The sequence below is a fragment of the Myxocyprinus asiaticus genome, chromosome 16 (assembly GCF_019703515.2).
Source record: "Myxocyprinus asiaticus isolate MX2 ecotype Aquarium Trade chromosome 16, UBuf_Myxa_2, whole genome shotgun sequence".
NCBI lineage: Eukaryota > Metazoa > Chordata > Actinopteri > Cypriniformes > Catostomidae > Myxocyprinus > Myxocyprinus asiaticus.
The window spans coordinates 5,929,694-5,948,119 of record NC_059359.1 but is presented as its reverse complement, the minus strand read 5'-3'; the positions used below and the strand labels follow the sequence as shown (position 1 = coordinate 5,948,119).

General features: G+C 34.9%; 1 protein-coding gene across 1 annotated transcript in view; it reads right to left on the bottom strand.

The window, feature by feature from the left end:
* The window catches only part of csmd3a (CUB and Sushi multiple domains 3a), a 437,506-nt gene that overhangs the window by 112,083 nt on the left and 306,997 nt on the right, over positions 1–18,426 (bottom strand). The window contains exons 43-50 of the mRNA XM_051721095.1: positions 17,920–18,108; positions 16,045–16,222; positions 12,587–12,732; positions 7,880–7,960; positions 5,759–5,872; positions 5,292–5,480; positions 3,266–3,424; positions 1,657–1,845 (exon numbers count right to left, since the gene is read on the bottom strand). Coding sequence (XP_051577055.1) covers positions 1,657–1,845; positions 3,266–3,424; positions 5,292–5,480; positions 5,759–5,872; positions 7,880–7,960; positions 12,587–12,732; positions 16,045–16,222; positions 17,920–18,108 — 1,245 coding nt within the window. The remainder of the gene's footprint in view (positions 1–1,656; positions 1,846–3,265; positions 3,425–5,291; positions 5,481–5,758; positions 5,873–7,879; positions 7,961–12,586; positions 12,733–16,044; positions 16,223–17,919; positions 18,109–18,426) is intronic.

Genomic DNA, 18,426 nt, shown 5'->3' with positions numbered 1-18,426 from the left:
GTCATAGTGGACATAATACTACAGTTAATTTTTATTACTTACCTTTCTTTAATCACAATATCACAATTAAGTAAGCATGGGGATGAATTACTTTTACTTTCAATACTTTTATTGGAGTGAATGTTGCCATTTTTGTCATGCTCCTGTGAGCTTCTAAACTTCTCAGATGAAAAACTTGTTTTTTTAGAAACATTTTTATTTGGTAATCAATACATTTTCAGTTACATTTGCTTTTTTCATAACAATGGATTTATTCGCTAAAAACAAAACATATCAATAGTTAGCATGATGCAAATGGCATCCTTTATAGGTTCTCAATAGCCTGTGTGAGTGTGCGGCTTATAAATACAAAACACATGTAGAATGCATATACTGTAGTATTTCAACAAAGCAGAGAATGTTAGGGTTTAGGGGTAGGGTGTCTGTGGGACACAGTGATGCTCCTGTACTGTATGGTAGTATTTAATTAGGGGTGCAACAAGCATCTAACACTATTTGCACTTAGTGCAAAGAAGATGTTTTTTGTTGCTATTTACACTATGCAAAAGTCTCTGCCTTCTATATTTATTTTATACTTAAACTGTAAGCTGCACATTCACACAGTGTAATAGGAGAACCTATAAAGAACCTATAAAGGAAGTATTTTGCACCTTACTAGCAATTGGTATCTTGTTTTTACCTTATAAGTTAATTGTTAGGAAAAAAACTAACGTAAAGAGGCTATAAACAAAGGCCTGATAAATACCTTATAATTCTAAACAAGTCTGTAACTAGTCCCTTACAAGTCCAATTATTAGTCATTAATTACTGTCAAATTTCTGCTCCCTAAAATAAAGTGTTACAGAATTTCTTACTTAAATTGCAACACAAGCATATTCATTTACTAAACTTACAGAGTTCAAAAGTTACTGCATAACAGGAATGACACACCTCTGTTTTGACCCTAACGAGTGCCCACTTGGAATGGAAGGTCTTAAACTGTAAACTCTGAGCAGACAGGGCTGTAATTAGCCAGCATAGCAGAATTTGTTAATTAAACACTTGGAAAAGGTGCTGGAGTTTGCTCAAAGCGGCATCAATATGGCAATGAAATGTAATGGGATGTCCAATTATTGAGTGCTAAAAATCTAATCAAATAAATCCAACATAACAATGGCGCTTGCATAAAACGCTAATAACAGCTAAGCAGAAAGCAGATGCTCATTCAGTGGCATTAATTAGTGAAAACAAAGAGTTGACTGATCAATGTTTATGGCACCAGACACAAACCGTCCTTGCAACAATAATTAAATCCCAATGACACATCCAAAAGGCTGAAATAAACACAAAAGGCCACATCTGGCAATGAAGTGAAAAACATTTCAAATATTGTAATAATGTGACTCTTTCCTTGACATTTTGCAGTTGAATGCCTGCGAGTGGACACTGAATGACATTGAATGACATTCGTGTCCAAAAAATCATTGCATTCAGGTTTACAACAGCATAAGAGTAGATAACGACAGAATTTTCATTTTTGGATGAAACAGAGCTGTGAGTTTTGCCAGTGACGGTTAAAGCAAACAAAAGCACTTTGCAAGTACCTTTTTAAATTTGACTTCAGCCGTCAACTCAAGGAAATACTCTTAAGATTTTGAGAAAAAATGAAGACAACACCTTGACATGCCGGCACAGACGAGTCCCAGGCCAGATAACCAAACTCAGTCCTCTTGCAGACGGCCATATTTTTCCCAATGAGTCTGTAGCCGCGGTCACAGGCCCAGCGGACGACACTGTTGACGTGACCGCCCGTCTGACTGACCACGAAGCCGTGCTGCGGAGAGTCTGGCGTACTGCAGTACATTGCTACACATGAAAGCACGGACTGTTAAACACTTACACATTACTGACGTCACATATCATTATCATTATTATAATAAGGGATACATAATTGGCAACACCAATAATAGTCACCAAAAATGAAAATTCTGTCATAATTTACTCACTCATGTTTTTCTAAACTTTATTTCTTCAATAGAACTGAAAAGGAGATTTAAGTCTTATACACCGTTCACTTTAATTGCATTTTTTTTCCTTTTGCTGTACGATGAAAGTGACTGGTGACTGGGACTGAACATTCTTTCTTAACATCTCCTTTTGTGTTCCATGAAAGAAAATACGTTGGATTAGGAACAACATATGGGTGAGTAAATAATGAGAGGATTTTCATTTTTGGGTAAACTATCCAAAATTATTAACCAACATTATACAGTATAATGTTTAACAGTAATCAGTAGTTGGTGTACATTCTTATATAAATATGAAAATATATGAATCAAAATTTCATTTTGACATTCATTTGATATTCAACTATTTGAATGTAATATTAATATTGTTTGTTAACGTTACTGATGAAACTATATATATATATATATATATTTTTTTTTTTTTCTAATTAATGTATATATCATAATAATGATGATATTACTAACTTTTGAATGTACATTAACCAATAGACTGTTAAAAATAATTTAATAATGTTTGTTAATGTTACTAATAAAACAACATATATTGTAAATGTCATTCTAATTAGTGTATATACCATAATAATCATGACATTTCTAACTATTTGAATGTCCCTTTACTAATTGACTTTTATACATTATTTAATAATTTTTGATAATATTACTAATTAGAAATATAATATATATTATATATTATATTTTAATTTAATTATAATTAGTGTATACAGTACTGTATATCATAATAATAATAATAATTTGAACTATTTGAACGTACATTATCTAATAAACTGTTAAACATTTCATAATGCTATTAATGTTAATGTTACTAATGAAACAATATCTACTATACATTTTATTATAATTAGTGTATATATCATAATCATGATATTTCTGACAAATTTTTTTGGTACATTACCAATCTGTTAAACATTTAATTTAACATTTGTTAATGTTACTAATGTTTGTTAATTAAGCAAATATATTATAATTTTGCTTTTCAAAATAAATAAAAAAATAAATAAAAAAAAAAACAAACAAAAAAATTCAAATGCACTGTGAAATTAGTTTACTCTTTTTTTACACTTTTAAATTTTATATCTAACTGACTTTACAACTCCACGGCTATAAACAGATACACAAAGATTTGGACACAAACACATGGACAGATGGACATACACTTGACGGAGGTGTCATGGGCAGACAGACAAAAGGCCACGAGAGACACACATAGAACTGAAAAGGAATTACCAGGGGATACATACTTTGATACTCACCCACGTATGTGATACGAAAGCCCTTTTTGTTGGTGCCGTGATCAGAAGACCAGCGTAAAAACAGCTGGTGACCCGTCGTGGTGATATTGAAGGGCACGCTAAGATCTCCGCTCAACACAGCCAGACTCTGACTGTAAATATTGGGCCCTACAAAAAAAAAAAAAAATAAATAAATAAATAAAAAAATAATAATTTACATACTATATTTCCAGAAGAAATTACCAGTGCAAAACAGCAATAGAATAGTGTTATGTACAATGATGGTTTGAAAAGTTGTAAACATTACAAATATTTAGAATTGCAAACTGTAAAGACCAATCACAATTCTATGGAGGGCCAAATAACTTAAAATGATATGATGAATTAATTATTAAATATTTAAATAAATTATTAAATACATTATGATTGTTAAAAGGTTAAGAAAATACATAAAATAATTAACTTAATCATGAAATCACTAAATAAATCAATGAATGTTCCTTGTATTTCATTTTAGCATTAGTCCAATTTCGTTTTCATTTTCTTTGAGTTGATTTTTCATTTAAGCATGAGCTTTGTGTCTTTTCATTTTCAGGGTTACTTCTATCAGCAAGCCACTCACCTTTCAAAGTACGACATCCTCTTCCATAATGACCCTCTCACAGACTCAACACCGAAGCCAATGTTACAGTCATTTACAGCGTTTATTTCATTCAACATTCCCCTTTCATTCTCTGTATGGGTTAAACTTAAGTGATTGTCAGTGTTTTGGATGGCAACTTTATCTGCAAATCTCTTATTGCCATAGTCGGTGTGAAAAAAAAAAAAAAAACATGCATAAATTCACTAAAGAGAAATTGATTTTAAAAGGTGACGCCCATTGTCGTTGAGTGACGTGCTGATAGAAGTAACCCTGAAAATGAAAATACATGAAGCTCACGCTTAAATGAAAAACCAACCCAAAAATAATGCTGAAATGAAAATGGAAACAAACTAACGCTAAAATTAAATACAAGGGACATTTATTGATTTATTTAGCGATTTAACGATAATTTTATTATTTTATAGTTTTTTTCTGATTTCATTAAGTATTTAAAGATTTATTTAAATATTTCTTTAATGATTTGATTTTGTGTAATTTGGCCCACCATACAATTCAAATATTACAATGACATGATCACTGCCGGTTGGTTGGATTTTGACATTGTAACACGTTAAGTCAACGGGAGATGTTTCAACGTTAAACTTCTTAAAACACATAAACTTTATCAAAAAACTAAATAGAAAGCACATCTAAAGGGGCGTTCACACATAAAGAGTTTTGAAGCAATAAATCAATCAAACTTGAATGTTAAACGTCTTATAATGTATAACGTTTATAAAAAATAAGAAGATAGCACATCTAAAGGGGCGTTCGCAACATAAAGCAAAATGAAGCAACAAATCAACCAAACTTTTATGTTAAACTTCTTATAATGTATAATGTTTATACAAAATTAAAGGGGTGTTCACATATAAAACGATTTGTGTTCCATGAATAAAGAAATTCTTGCAGGTTTGGAGCAACCTGTATTAATGACAACAGAATTTTCATTTTTGGGAGAATTATCCCTTTAAACAACAGAGGACAGTGCTCAAAACAGATATTGCTTCTCACTCTGTTCCACAGGGCCTTTTCAAATGCCACGGCCATTGATGAGTGTACAATCAATGATGAGTAATAGGGTAATCTGCTGATTGCAAGCACTTAAGTAATTAGCAGCTAATAACAAGCTGATTATATTTCAGATTGTCTCGCTATCAAGAAATACTTGAATCTTGGATCTTTTCGCCGTTTGCCGATCCTAAATTAGATTTTTAGCCAATATTTTTCTGCTAAAAAAGCAACTCAAACAGATTTCAAGGCTGCAAATTTCATTTAAAATTTAAAAGAAAAGAGTTATGACAGGGGCAAAGAATAATGGCTGCAATATTCAGGGCCACAGATGCAGTTCTGTCAGCTGATGTCTGAATATGAGGAATAATTCAAACCCACCATCAAAGATCTCCAGAATATCAAATTCTTTCTCTGTCTGGAAGAGTTCAAAGTGTAACGTGATGTTGTAGCCCTTCTCTACATTGATCATCCAGGAGCACATCTGAAGGTTGGGATAACTGTCAGGGTAACCTGGACTCAGGATCACGCCAGTCGAATCGAACAGTACCTCGTTGTCCGGACATTGCACTAAAAAGAAACCAAACCAAAATTACCTTTTTAATTCTAAGAGTGGAAAATGAGCGTAAAAATATATGTTTTTAATACAACAACATAAAAAAAAAGTATGCTATGACCAATTTAAGCACAATGTCACCTTTGCACTGCAAACCAACACTCCAAATTTGGTTTCCTCTTAGTTCAACTGAGACTAGCAACTGTCGGCAGAGCTAACATCATGAGACATACAAACAGGAAGAGCACAAGACACAAATGAGACAGCGTGCTGAGTGAGCTGCCAAACTAACCTTGGCAGACCGGTGGAGCACCATCCATTTGCAGTCGCTCACCCAGCCGACAGGTCAGGATCTCACTCCCGAGCAGCATGAAGCCTGGCAGGCAGCGGTACCTCATAATGTCTCCTGTTGAGTAATTACACACACAGATCTCTGCTTTTTATGCTCTGCCACTATAACTAGCACTCAGCAACACATTAGCTAATTAAGGTGAGACTGCTTTCACATGTATGACAGTAATGATGACAAATGACAACCGTCTAGTGTGAATAACTTGACTTTCACTCAAATTATGCATTACTCAATACACGTGCAACATAATAATTGGATACTGTTTTAGAAGTGTGCAACATTTCCTTTATGTGCATATTGTCTATCTATCTATCTATCTATCTATCTATCTATCTATAGTGGCAAACTGCATTTATGTATACATTTGTCTTAAAATCTGGTTTGATCTTCATCTAAGTTACAATAATGAAAAACACAATCTGTTTTAATTAATAACACACAAATTATTTCATTGTTCTTGTAGATATTGAATATATATTTCAAACATTCACAGTGTAGGCTGGAAAAAGTATGTGAACCCCTAGGCTAATGACATCAACAAAAGCTAATTAGAGGCAGGAGTTGGCAAACCTGGCATCCAATTAATGAAACAAGATTGGAGATGTTGGTTAAAGCTACTTTGACTTATTAAAAGCACTCAAAGTTTGTTATTCACAAGAAGCGTCTGCTGACGTGGACCATGCCTTGCAAAAAAGAGATCTCAGAAGACCTACGATCAAGAAATGTTGCTTTGCATAAAGTTGGGAAGGGTAACAAAGTTATCTTGAAGAGCTTAGATACTAATCTGTCCACAGTTAGACAAACTGTCTATAAATGGAGACAATTTAGTACTGTGGCTACTCTCCCTAGAAGTGGCCGTCCAGCCAAGATGACTCAAAGGGCACTCCACAGAATGCTCAATGAGGTAAAAAAGAACCCTAAAGTGACAGTTGAAGACTTGAAAGAAGAAGGTTAACATGGGTCTACTCTATGGAAAACATTAAACAGGCATAGTGTCCATGGCAGGACACCACGAAGGAAGCCCCTGCTTTCCAAAAAAAACATTGCTGCACGCCTGACGTTTGTCAAAGACCATTTTGACACTCTACAGTGATACTGGGAAAATGTTTCCTGGACTGATGAAACTAAGGTTGAATTGTTTGGGAAGAACACGCAGCATTACGTATGGTGTCAAAAGGGCACCACAAACCAACATAAAAACATAATCCTAATGGTGAAGTATGGTGGAGGGGGCATCATGGGCTGCTTTGCTGCTTCTGGACCACTTGCCATCATCGAGAGAAAAATATATTCCTGCAGGATAATGTCAGGGTGGCTGTGCGCCAGCTGAAGCTCAGTAGAAGTTGGGTGATACAACAGGAAAATGACCCAAAACATCAAAGTAAATCCACTACAGAATGGCTTCAATAAAAAAGAAAATTCACCATTTGGATTGGCCCAGTCAGAGCCCAACCCAATAAAGATGATGTGGAATGACCTTAAGACAGCTGTTTACACCAGACATCCTAAGAATATGGCTGAGCTGAAGCAGTTCTGTAAGGAAGAATGGTCCAAAATTCCTTCTTAACGTTGTGCAGATCGTTTGGTTGAGGTTATTGCTGCCAAAGGAGGATCAACCAGTTATTAAATCCACTTCCTTTTTCCATTATGAATGTTTAATGGGATGTTCAATGAAGACATGAAAGATTATAATCGTTTGTGTGCTGTTAGCTTAAGCACATTTTTTTGTCTATACTTTTGACTTTGATGAAGATGAGATCACATTTTATGACCAATTAATGCAGAAAACCAGCTAATTCCAAAGGGTTCACATATGTTTTCTTACCACTCTATCTATCTATCTGTCTGTCTGTCTGTCTGTTTTTCATTCAATTTACCTACAGTATCTACCTATCTAGTCTGTATGTATATCTGTCTGTCTATCTGTCTGTCTATCTGTCCATAATCATTAAATCAAATATCCTGCAATGTGAAGGCTGGCACCCTGGAAACATCTCTTTAATGATGTCTCAACACATGATAAATCTACAGATAATCATCAAATGTTCTTCATTGTTTTACCTATTTCAAATTCATCATCTTCAGCCAGTATCTCTGCATTGGTGACGGGTGGGGGAGGTTGACAGACGCGAAGTTGGTAAGCTGCAGAGAAAAAACAATGGATAAAACACGTGATTTGCACCACCAAGTTAAATGATAACACTTACTCTGAACTCAACCCACACAATTCCACAATCATCACAATAGTCACTGGCATTTTTCAAAACCACTGCAAACTATGAATCATAATCAGGGTCAAAGCAACCACCTCGCTAACACTGATTGTATGCAACGTTTAACTTCATTGAGTTTCTAAAAGAGGATTACATACATTAAGAACCCTCTATTACTGTTATGGTATGATCACGGTCACTGTTATTATGCAACATAATTTGGAGACTACCGCTGAGTGGAACACGTTGTATTCTCTCATACTTAATTGCACTGTGCAGCACATTGTGACATGACAAAAGGGAGATTTTCCTGGCTACTGTTGACTTTGGATGCTCGCTGTGGCAGTTTTGTAATTTTTAATTTTGGGCCAGTAGTTCAGATTTTTACTTGCCCCGCCAATATTTACACTGGTCCTGCCTCAAATATGATTTTGTATTTATTTATTTATTTTCAGCAATATACTAATTTTCTAATGAACTTTTTGTTTTTTACCAAAAATATGTAGTGCAATTCTATGACAATTTTACTAATAAAAAGAATGGCATATTCTACAACCACATTACTATTTTGTTTATAATTGTCAACCCACTTTAACTGATGCTTACATGATCAAAAGTCTGAAAACCCAAAAGTCTCTCCTCAACAAGACGCACGATTCATGTCCGAAACACAAATGGTGCAGGAATTATTATTTGCCAAGGGGTTTATTTAAAATCCTTGAAATCCAAAGTATGAGCACCATGAGTATGAGCAAACAACACTAAATACCCTTTTCACATACAGAAGAACTACCAAACGCCCTGAGTATCTTAATATCATAATGATTTGCAAGACTACCGAAAAGTTAAATGACCTCTACAATGTTAGACGCCACCTCTGATTTAATTGAGAATTCAACATCAGGAGGGATACTCAAAAGAAAACCCTCTCTCAATTGAAGAACTTAGTGAGCTAACACATAAAAAAGGTAATTTCAAAGAGGAGAATGGGCATTTTGGCAGCTCTGGGACCCATTACCATCTTATTTTATTATCTTTTAATATTATAATGAGCTTTGTGCTTTGTAGCACTTGACATAACTTCCTTATGTTCTAATGGTTTATTTGCAAGCTTCGAAAGCATCAGCAGAAAATATGCTAACACAGATATTAACGGCCAATATTGAATAACAGTTTCCCATTATAATTGCAAAATGGATTAGAGAAAACCCTGCGGTCCAAAGGTCACGTGATGTGTTATGACACATCTTCTTTGATCCAAAACCTAGTGAGCTGCCGTGCTAGACAACATAGGTACGCTCCCGACAGGAAGGCTTTTCCAAAAAGCATAATCATGCTGCCTTCTTATATGCCATCTTTTGGCAAATTATAAGGTAGCATTACATTTATTTTTTGAGATAAAGGCCATCCAAAAATGCACTGCAACAAATAAAACCTAATTTTTAAATAATTGTACTTCTTTATATTATATTTATGATTATTAGAGTATCACATTGTTAGCTAAGCAACGTGATAACATTAAACTCAACTGAAATCAATTTCGAGCTGAGTCTAACGAGTGCTTTGTGTGTGTTGTGCTATTTGTAAGACACACTGAGTTGCTGCCTATGTTGAACGTTCCAAATCTGTCACTTATGAGGTTACATGATGTTAGAATGCAGCGTTAGGGGCTGTTTAGACAGAACACATTCTTGCGCTAAAAAAAAAGAGACACAGCACAACGATTATAACAGAACACAGGACACTTGAGATGCGTTTTTAAAAGTTGAAGTTCTTTTTAACTTGACATCTAAAAAATCACGGCGCACCCGCGTGAGACGCTAAAAAAAATGTGAGACGTGACACAAAGGTCAAACGTCCATTAAGCACATGTTTACATAGAAAAACAACTGAAAAACAGCACAGATGGACGCGGAAACGCCTTTGGTATGAACGGGCCCTTAGAAGGCAGCTGCTTACTGTATGTAGGCAGTAGAGAAGATAACAAGGCTTTGGAACAGAGCTAAAATCACCAGGCACAGACTTTTTTTTGATTTCCTGCTTGTTTAGACATGGACGTTATTATGAATGATGGAAGTTTTCATGCACTTTGTACCCACATCAAAATGTGGCAGCTGTAATCAAAGCAATTTTTCCAAATATACAAGCAATATCTTTTCAGCCCATGTGTTTGAGAGCAGTAAAATAAGACACAAGGGGCAAAAAAGCAGCAATGTGACATGCTAAACAGGCATTTTAAATTCAAAATTGTACCATTGTTTATTCATGACATTCCAAGCTTTTGTGCTGTTAGTTTTTCAGTGGAACACAAAAGGTGAATTTTTGAAGAATCTTTATGCTGCTTTTTTCCACACAGGACAGTTCATTGTGACACCCATCAAGCTCCACAAAGCACAAAAAACATAATAAGTATCATAAAAATGGCCCATATGACATGTGCACTAAATTCAAAGTCTTCTAAAGCCAAATGACAGCTTTGTATGAGGAACAAGACAAAATTGAAGTCATTATTTACTGATAATCTTACCCTCCAGCGAACCGTTAACTTGCAAACAACTGCGACTGGACCATTCAGTATGTTTACATGGACAGTTATACTCGAGCTACCGCTGTTTTTATGCGCAGTCGAGCTACAGTCTTTATCTCTTTGTCCAAGTATACACGACACCATGTGGAATCGAAGAGGCTGAAGGAATACATCAGCTTAGGAAGTGACGTAGATGGTTTCCGGTTGACATTTTGTGTCATATTAGCGCTTTAAAGAACTCTCAACAATGAGATGCACACAATATTTGCATATTCTATAAATATCAAGCTTTCTGCCTCATTTTATGAATGGAATCCACATGAGATAAGTAAAAGAAGCTGTTATAACCACTCAATAATCATTTAAAGTAAGATATATGCAGAGTAGATAATGTGTAATTTGTTATGTTTACATTATGCATTCATGGCGCTAATACTAATGCTAGCATGTTAACAATGGCCATTGCGCGTTACGCTTTTTTATTGTATTTTATGATGGAATTTGTGAAAATAGTCCATGTAAGATTATGAAAAATATTTTTTATACTTGTTTTTAAATAAAGACATTAGATGCTACTGCAAAGATGGGTGTTACTATGGCGGACAGATAAGAGGATTAGTCAATGGGCAGAATAAAGACAAAAGAATAATAATCAGAGGCATATCAATGTGTCACAGGTGTGACTTGCTTACAGACTGCCGATCCGTCCAAAAATGTAAATTTCTAGCATTTGCCATGATATCTTTGTGTTGTTCTCATTGCTATCCTTCTTCTCTGCTTTGTGTTGCGTTCGACTTCTGGGTTAGACATGTCGTGCCACACATTTGTTTTTTTGGAGCATGCGCATAACGTCGAGGCCAGTTGTGGTCCGACTAATGTGTATACATGCTGGACAAAGGCAAGCTACAATCGCATAATTGATTTTTATCTGACTGTAAAGAACAGAAAGGATATTAAAGACACAACATTCAATGAAAGTGGAGTGTGTGGATTTCATCTTGGTGAACACACATTACATGGAAGTAATGTTCTGTTTTAATCTAAAGCACTTTTCAACAAAACAAGGCAGTTTTCCAGGTATTCCAGTACTAAACATTCTAAAAGCTAAATTCAAGCAGTTTAAGAACTTCAAAGACCTTGTGAGAACCCTGTAAACAGTGTAGGAAAAAGTGCAGTAGGGGTAAAAATCAAGCAATAGAGATATAATGATGTTTGATGGGTCATTTCATTTATGATCACAGGGACAGAAAACAATGTAGAAAATTTTGATATGGTCGTAATTTTTTTGGTTCGGAATATGTCATCCCATCCCTATTTAAAGTGCAAGTAAACGCACTCATTCAATCAGTGAGTTGAGATCTGATCAGTGCCATTTTTAAACTGGATCAGCTGATTTAACTGAACTCAAAAGAAGGATTCCTTCACAAATCAGGCATCGCTACATCTCTCATGAACGTGCCAAGGAGAACTAGGGCAGATGTCAAGATCTTCAGTGAATAATGACATAAATTTCTATAGCTTCCTCACACAAAGCTATGTTATGACTTCAGAAGACTCGAAATACAGCGCATGAGTTTTATAGACCATTTTTATGATACATTTGGGGTGCTTTTTAGCCCTTTTTAAAGCATGAAAGCTCCAGTCCTCATTCATTGTAATTGCATGTAAAAGTGTGACCAGTACATAATTAAAAAAAAAATCTCCTTTTGTGTTACACTTTCTTGTGAAAGTCATATGGGTTTGGAGAAATACGAGGAACATGAGAATTTTTATTTTTGGGTGAACTATTCCTTTAAGACAAAATCCAGAACGTTTATTCTACGATTTCACGGCACAATTTTTGTTGAATGTATGGATATTCACAGATATTGTATCTGTGTATGTTCAGCATAAGTAACATGCTCTGTGGGCGTAAAGGGAATAAACCAAGATAATCAACCTGACAATAAGCAACACACAGGCTATAAACAAAACTAAGCCGCAGTGAATGAGGAACATCTTAGAGGAAACCTGCGGAAAAATGCTCACCATGGTAACGTAGAACAAAGAATCCACTGGTGCTGAAGTCGCTGTGGAACTTCAGCAGGATGTGATTGGATGTGCTGGAAATGCTCTCCTGGGGTGAACTGCCACTGAATTGACCGATCTGTGGAGATGTTTGGTCGGGACCGTCCCTAAAGGAGACAGTTGGGCAATGGTTATGATATGCAACACAGATCTGTTAAATTAAAGGGATAGTTCACCCAAAAAATGAAATTCTGTCATAATTTAATCACCCTAATGTTGTTACAAACTCTTATGACTTCCGTGGAATACAAAAGGAGATATTTATGCAGAATGTAAGCCTCAGTCACCATTGTATGGACAAAGAATGCAATGAAAGTGAATGGTGACTGAGGCTAACCTTAAGCCTAATAATCTCTTTTAGTGGTCCACAGAAGAAAGAAGGTCTTGTGGGTTTGGAACAACATTGACAGATGAAGAAATGATGACAGAATTTTCATTTTTGGATGAACTATCCCTTTAACACGTAAATTTAGTAATCACACCCATATAGAAATTTAGTAATATGGATTTTTAACATTTTAACTTAATCATCATATCATCTAATTAATTCTGTAAAAAAAAAAAAAAAAAAAAGAAATAATGTTGACTGACAGCTCTATTTAAAACCATTTTGACTTTCAACCCAAGATTTCATTTGTTGGCGGTTGCAGGGATTTTGTTATGAATGTTTATAAAACAGGATAGAAAATGTAAGAATGAAGCCTGTCTAACTGCACTGCAATCAACAACCTGAATAAAGAAGCTGAAAAGTGAATTATAAACCCAACGCAAAGCAATCAAACACTGACCTTGCTCCTTTATCATTGAAGAATCTGTAATATTTATTTTTTTTTATTTATTTAAAAAGGCACTTTAATACAACGAACAGTTGCAGCTTGTTACAGGAAAGGAACATAAGTGAAAAAAAAGTCACAAAAAATGTTGTAATGACAAAAAGCACAGCAATCCACATTTCTAAATTATTATAAACCTTACATACAGTCCACCACCAGTCAAAAGCTTGGACATACTTGAATTAATTTGTTTCTCATGATTTAAAAACGTTTTGATCTAAAGGCATACGCATCCATGTTTGAAATTAGATTTGGAGACGAATATGAATTGTGTCTATGTATGAATTTATTTACAAAATGAAAATCTATTTAACAAGTGTCCATTATACTTGAAAAGTCCTTCAATACTGTTTAAAAAGTATGGCATGATCCCTATAAAATGTATAGACGAAATAAATTTCATAGCAGTGTATTTCAGATCAGTAGTACTTGCTGCTTTCTGTGAGACATACTTGCAGAAAAATCCTCTAGTTGGAAACACTTATTTATCATGACACAGCAGATGAACAAGTACTGGATGAGTCATAAGGGACGCAGGCTTAGCATCACATCAGTTAGCTTGTAAAGCACACATGCTAACTGATGGCGTGAGCCTTTTACTTTTGCACCAGCTATTTCACACTTCAGTATGGAAGTTCACTCAAAGAGAAAATGGATGGAAGATCCAAAAGCAGAAGAGGAAAAACAGATAAAAGACTAAAGTGAAGATTTACGTGACTCTCGGCTTGCATAACTAATGCTGAATTAGCACTGCAGCTTTCAGACATTTAAAGTCTTTCACATAAATGTGTCTGAATTCTGACGAAAAAAGCAAAAATAATGCAATAATTAAAAAATGTTTTTGCATATCATTTATCGGTCATAAAAAAACATTATCGGTCATTCTCTATCCAAAACCCAACTATGATTTCAACCATGTTGGAATGCTTAATGGATCATTAACATTGATCCAAAACTAGTGATAGACCGATAATCGGTTTGACCGATATATTTTTTACGATGTTCACACTTTAATTTTCACATAATAAATAAAGAATTATCGTGTCAAAAAGCAGAAATAACGCAATTAAAAATAAGTTCTGCGTAGCAGTAATCAGACACTTCCACCTAAAAACAATTGGTATGGGTCGTAAAAAAATTATATCCGTTGATCTCAATCCAAAACCCAACAATGTTTTCAAACGTCAAAGTGGAATGCTTGAGATCCAAAACTAGAGATAATCGGTTTGACCGATATTTATTACTGACATTCGTAATATTTTGAGAATAAAACCAAAATTATGAGAATAAAATTCATAGCATTATGAGATTAAAGTCGTAATATTTTGAGAATAAACCGAAATTATGAGAATAAAATTCATAGCATTATGAGATTAAAGTTGTAATATTTTGAGAATAAAACCAAAATTATGAGAATAAAATTCATAGCATTATGAGATTAAAGTCGTAATATTTTGAGAATAAAGACAAAATTCCGAGAATAAAGTCATAGCATTATGAGAATAAAGTAGCATATCCTATTGCGTGAATAAAGTAGAAATATTTTGAGAAAAAAAATAAAATAAAATACAATATTAAACAGCACGTTATTATTACAACGACAGAACGAACGCCGAGCCAGCAGCTTCATTAATGCAAGAAATGGATGTGAAGGATTTAGATAAAACATGTAGTATATGTAAATCAGGATATAATTGACCAATAAAGAAATCCATGGTCTTTTAGCACATCAGCACAGAGTTATTATTAGTATCTTGACACTGCAGTGGTTATTTAAGAAATGTAATTTATTCAGGAGAAAGAACCAGACAGGCATTCGCGCAGTCCCGCTCGGAGTGGGTGATGCTTGGTTTGGTTTTTGTTGGTTTTAACTCTCAAAACAATACTATAACTGAAGAGATGTTACCACATACAATGTTTTGAAATGGACCTATTTAATTATAGTTAATTTTTGATTCACTTGAGTGTAAGCCTATATCTCACGCCTCCCTTGACATGCGCCCACAGGTTGAAAACTCCTGTATAATTGCACATCTCATGCATGAATAAAGAGCTCGCAAAAACTTCCCACAAATTGTCGGCTAACTTGTCAACAAAGTTGCATTACCAATGTTATCTCCCCGGTTAGTTTACTGTATCCAAAGATCCAGATGCTCCACTTTGCCGTTGTCCACCACATCACTTTGATGTTACTTTCCTTATGACTTATTCTAAAAATATTAAGACTTTAATGTCATAATGCTATGACTTTATTCCAAAAATATTACAACTTTATTCAAAAAAATCTTATTTAGTTTTTTTTTTTTAAAGCATGGCACTAAAACACAGTCATATAGCTTATATTGTTGCAGTCTAATTATTTTTTTTTTTTTATTGCGTCAAATAGCAGAAATAAAACAAATAATATATATGCATGATAAAAAATAATCAGTTTCAGTTTAAAAAAATTAATTACTGTCTAAATCCCAACAATGTTTTCAAATCAGAACCATCCTTATCTGTTCTTACATTCATGATGTTGTACGACACCCAACAGATGTTCATCTTTTGGTGACTGTTTCTTATAAACGTTTAAAGCAGTCTTACCAGATGGTGATGTAGTCGTAGATTGGTTCCGTGTTGAGCACGGTGAAGTTGATGTGGATGCCATTGCCTGGAGGTACTTGTATGCTCCATATGCAGTCTTTCAGATTGGGGTAGTCAGCTGGGTGGCCCGGAGAGAAGATGGTCCCATTCAGGGATGTGATATTACCACCACAAAGTGCTGATGAAAGACAAATACAATCAGAACACCTTTGAAGTTCAATTCGATCAGCAATTCATGGAGAATTGCAATGCATTTAACATGCAACTGCAACAGGCAATAAAGCAGTAACATAAAACTAGATATACAATAAGCTTAAAGCGATGGTTTGTCCTGCATTGCTTTTAAAGGAATTGCTCATCCAAAAATTTAACCGAGACATCATTTACTCACCCTCTTGTCATTTTAAATTTGCTGTTATTTTTTTCCCGTGAAACACTAAAAAAGTCCTCTGAAAATTTTTCATGCATCTTTTTTTTTTTCTTTTTTTTTAGTTTAGAGTGACCATGTATAAAGGAAACTTTGTGCCTAAAAGATTTACATGTGTTGAGTAAGATTTGTAAAATTGTAAATGAAGTTACAAGCACAATAGAAACATTTGCTTGCGCAGAGTAAAGGCATGAAAAACAATTGCATAAGCACAGAAAGTTGTGAATCAAGTTGTGAATCAAGTTGTGAATCAAGTTGTGAATGTAAGAAAAAAAATATTTGCATATGAAGAAGAGGAAGCTATCTGTTACGTTATTTAACCAATCAGGTCAGAGTAAACCTCATTTGATTGGTTACAAAAAGCAGGTAGACCCGCCTTGCCCCTAGCGTTTGCAAAACTATTTTGCGTAAGAAAATTGTTCCAAAAGTGTGAGCGTAACAGAAGGGAGGATGGACAGATATTTTCTGGAAAATATTTTCACCACAAACACAAGTCATTTACACTTTTGCTAATGTTTTTTTTTTGTACACATAGACATACAGACTGATTCTACGTGGTAAATCCTTTTTGCCGTTCATGACATCCTGTCTTTGCTTGCATATCCCTGATTACACATTTACAACAGTGAAAAAACAGTGCCAAAATTGATCACGTTTATATGCACTTATGAAAACGGCTTATTCCAGGGTTTTTCCAGTAAACGGTGTTCTGAAACATCATGTAAACAAGAATGCAGATTTCCTTACACCGTTTAAGGGATTAAGAGAAAGCAGTTTAACACATCTAGGTTTCTCCTGGAGAACGTATCTTATGTGGTCATGTAAACACGTGGTGATCTTACAGGTTTTTGAAGAGTGCGCAAGTGCGGACCGGATAACAAACGTCATAGGATGGAGCCCAACAACAAGTCAACAAAGTGGAAAGAATTCAACATTTATTTCTGGAAGTACAGTGGAAAAAGTATATACACTACATTTAAACTATACCCATTTCTACACACCAATTTATAATATAGATAGTCCCTCACATTCGAGTATATGCGCTCATTCACTGAGGGAATCCCGGAGTTTTACGTAAGAAGGAAACCCCACTACTGCAGCACAATTCCACTGCAGGTCGTGATAGAAAGTTAAGGACCTGAAAATAAAGTGATGCAACGGGGAATAAAAATAGTGAAGTCTTCCTTTGATACCATGTTTGTTATTTTCTGTGGATAATGCTTCTGACCTTCATACCGTGTCAGTCAAACTCCAAATAGGACAAAAGGACACCATTTAAGTACCATAAAAGTATTCCGTAGACACAGAGGGTGAGCAATTAATGACAGAATATTCATTTATATGTTAATGGTTGCAGAAAAGACTCCATATATGGTCCATATGTTTTCCCTAAAGCTTTTTTTTGAAAGTTTTATTAAAAAACATGACAGTCCAGAGTCTACGGTTACCTTCACAGTGAGGCACAGGGTGGTTCCAGTTGCGGCTGACTCCATGCAGACACGTGAGGGACGCTTCACCAAGCAGGGTGTATCCCGGCAGACACTGGAAAGAGATGGTCATGCCCACCCCAAAATCACTGCCAATCACCACACCATTCCGAAAGGGCCGTGGATCCGGACACCTCTGCAGTTCATACGCTGAACAGGTCATCAAACAAAAACAATTATAATCAGTCTTGAATTTAAATGTATTTATTTGGATGATTTTATCCAACCTCAGAAGTATCCTCTAAAAAAATAAAGGTTCTTAGGTTCAGCAAAGAAAACGCTCTTCTTTTGTGACCTTTTTGCCACTTTCATGGAGCTTTTACATGAAAAAAAGAAAAAACACACACTTGTGAATGATATAAGTACTGTTAAAAATTCTATACACTCTAGTTCATTTAATATTTAAATCACTTCTAAATATGGGTAGATGTGGATTGCGATGTTTTGGGCTTATTTTCAATATTGGTT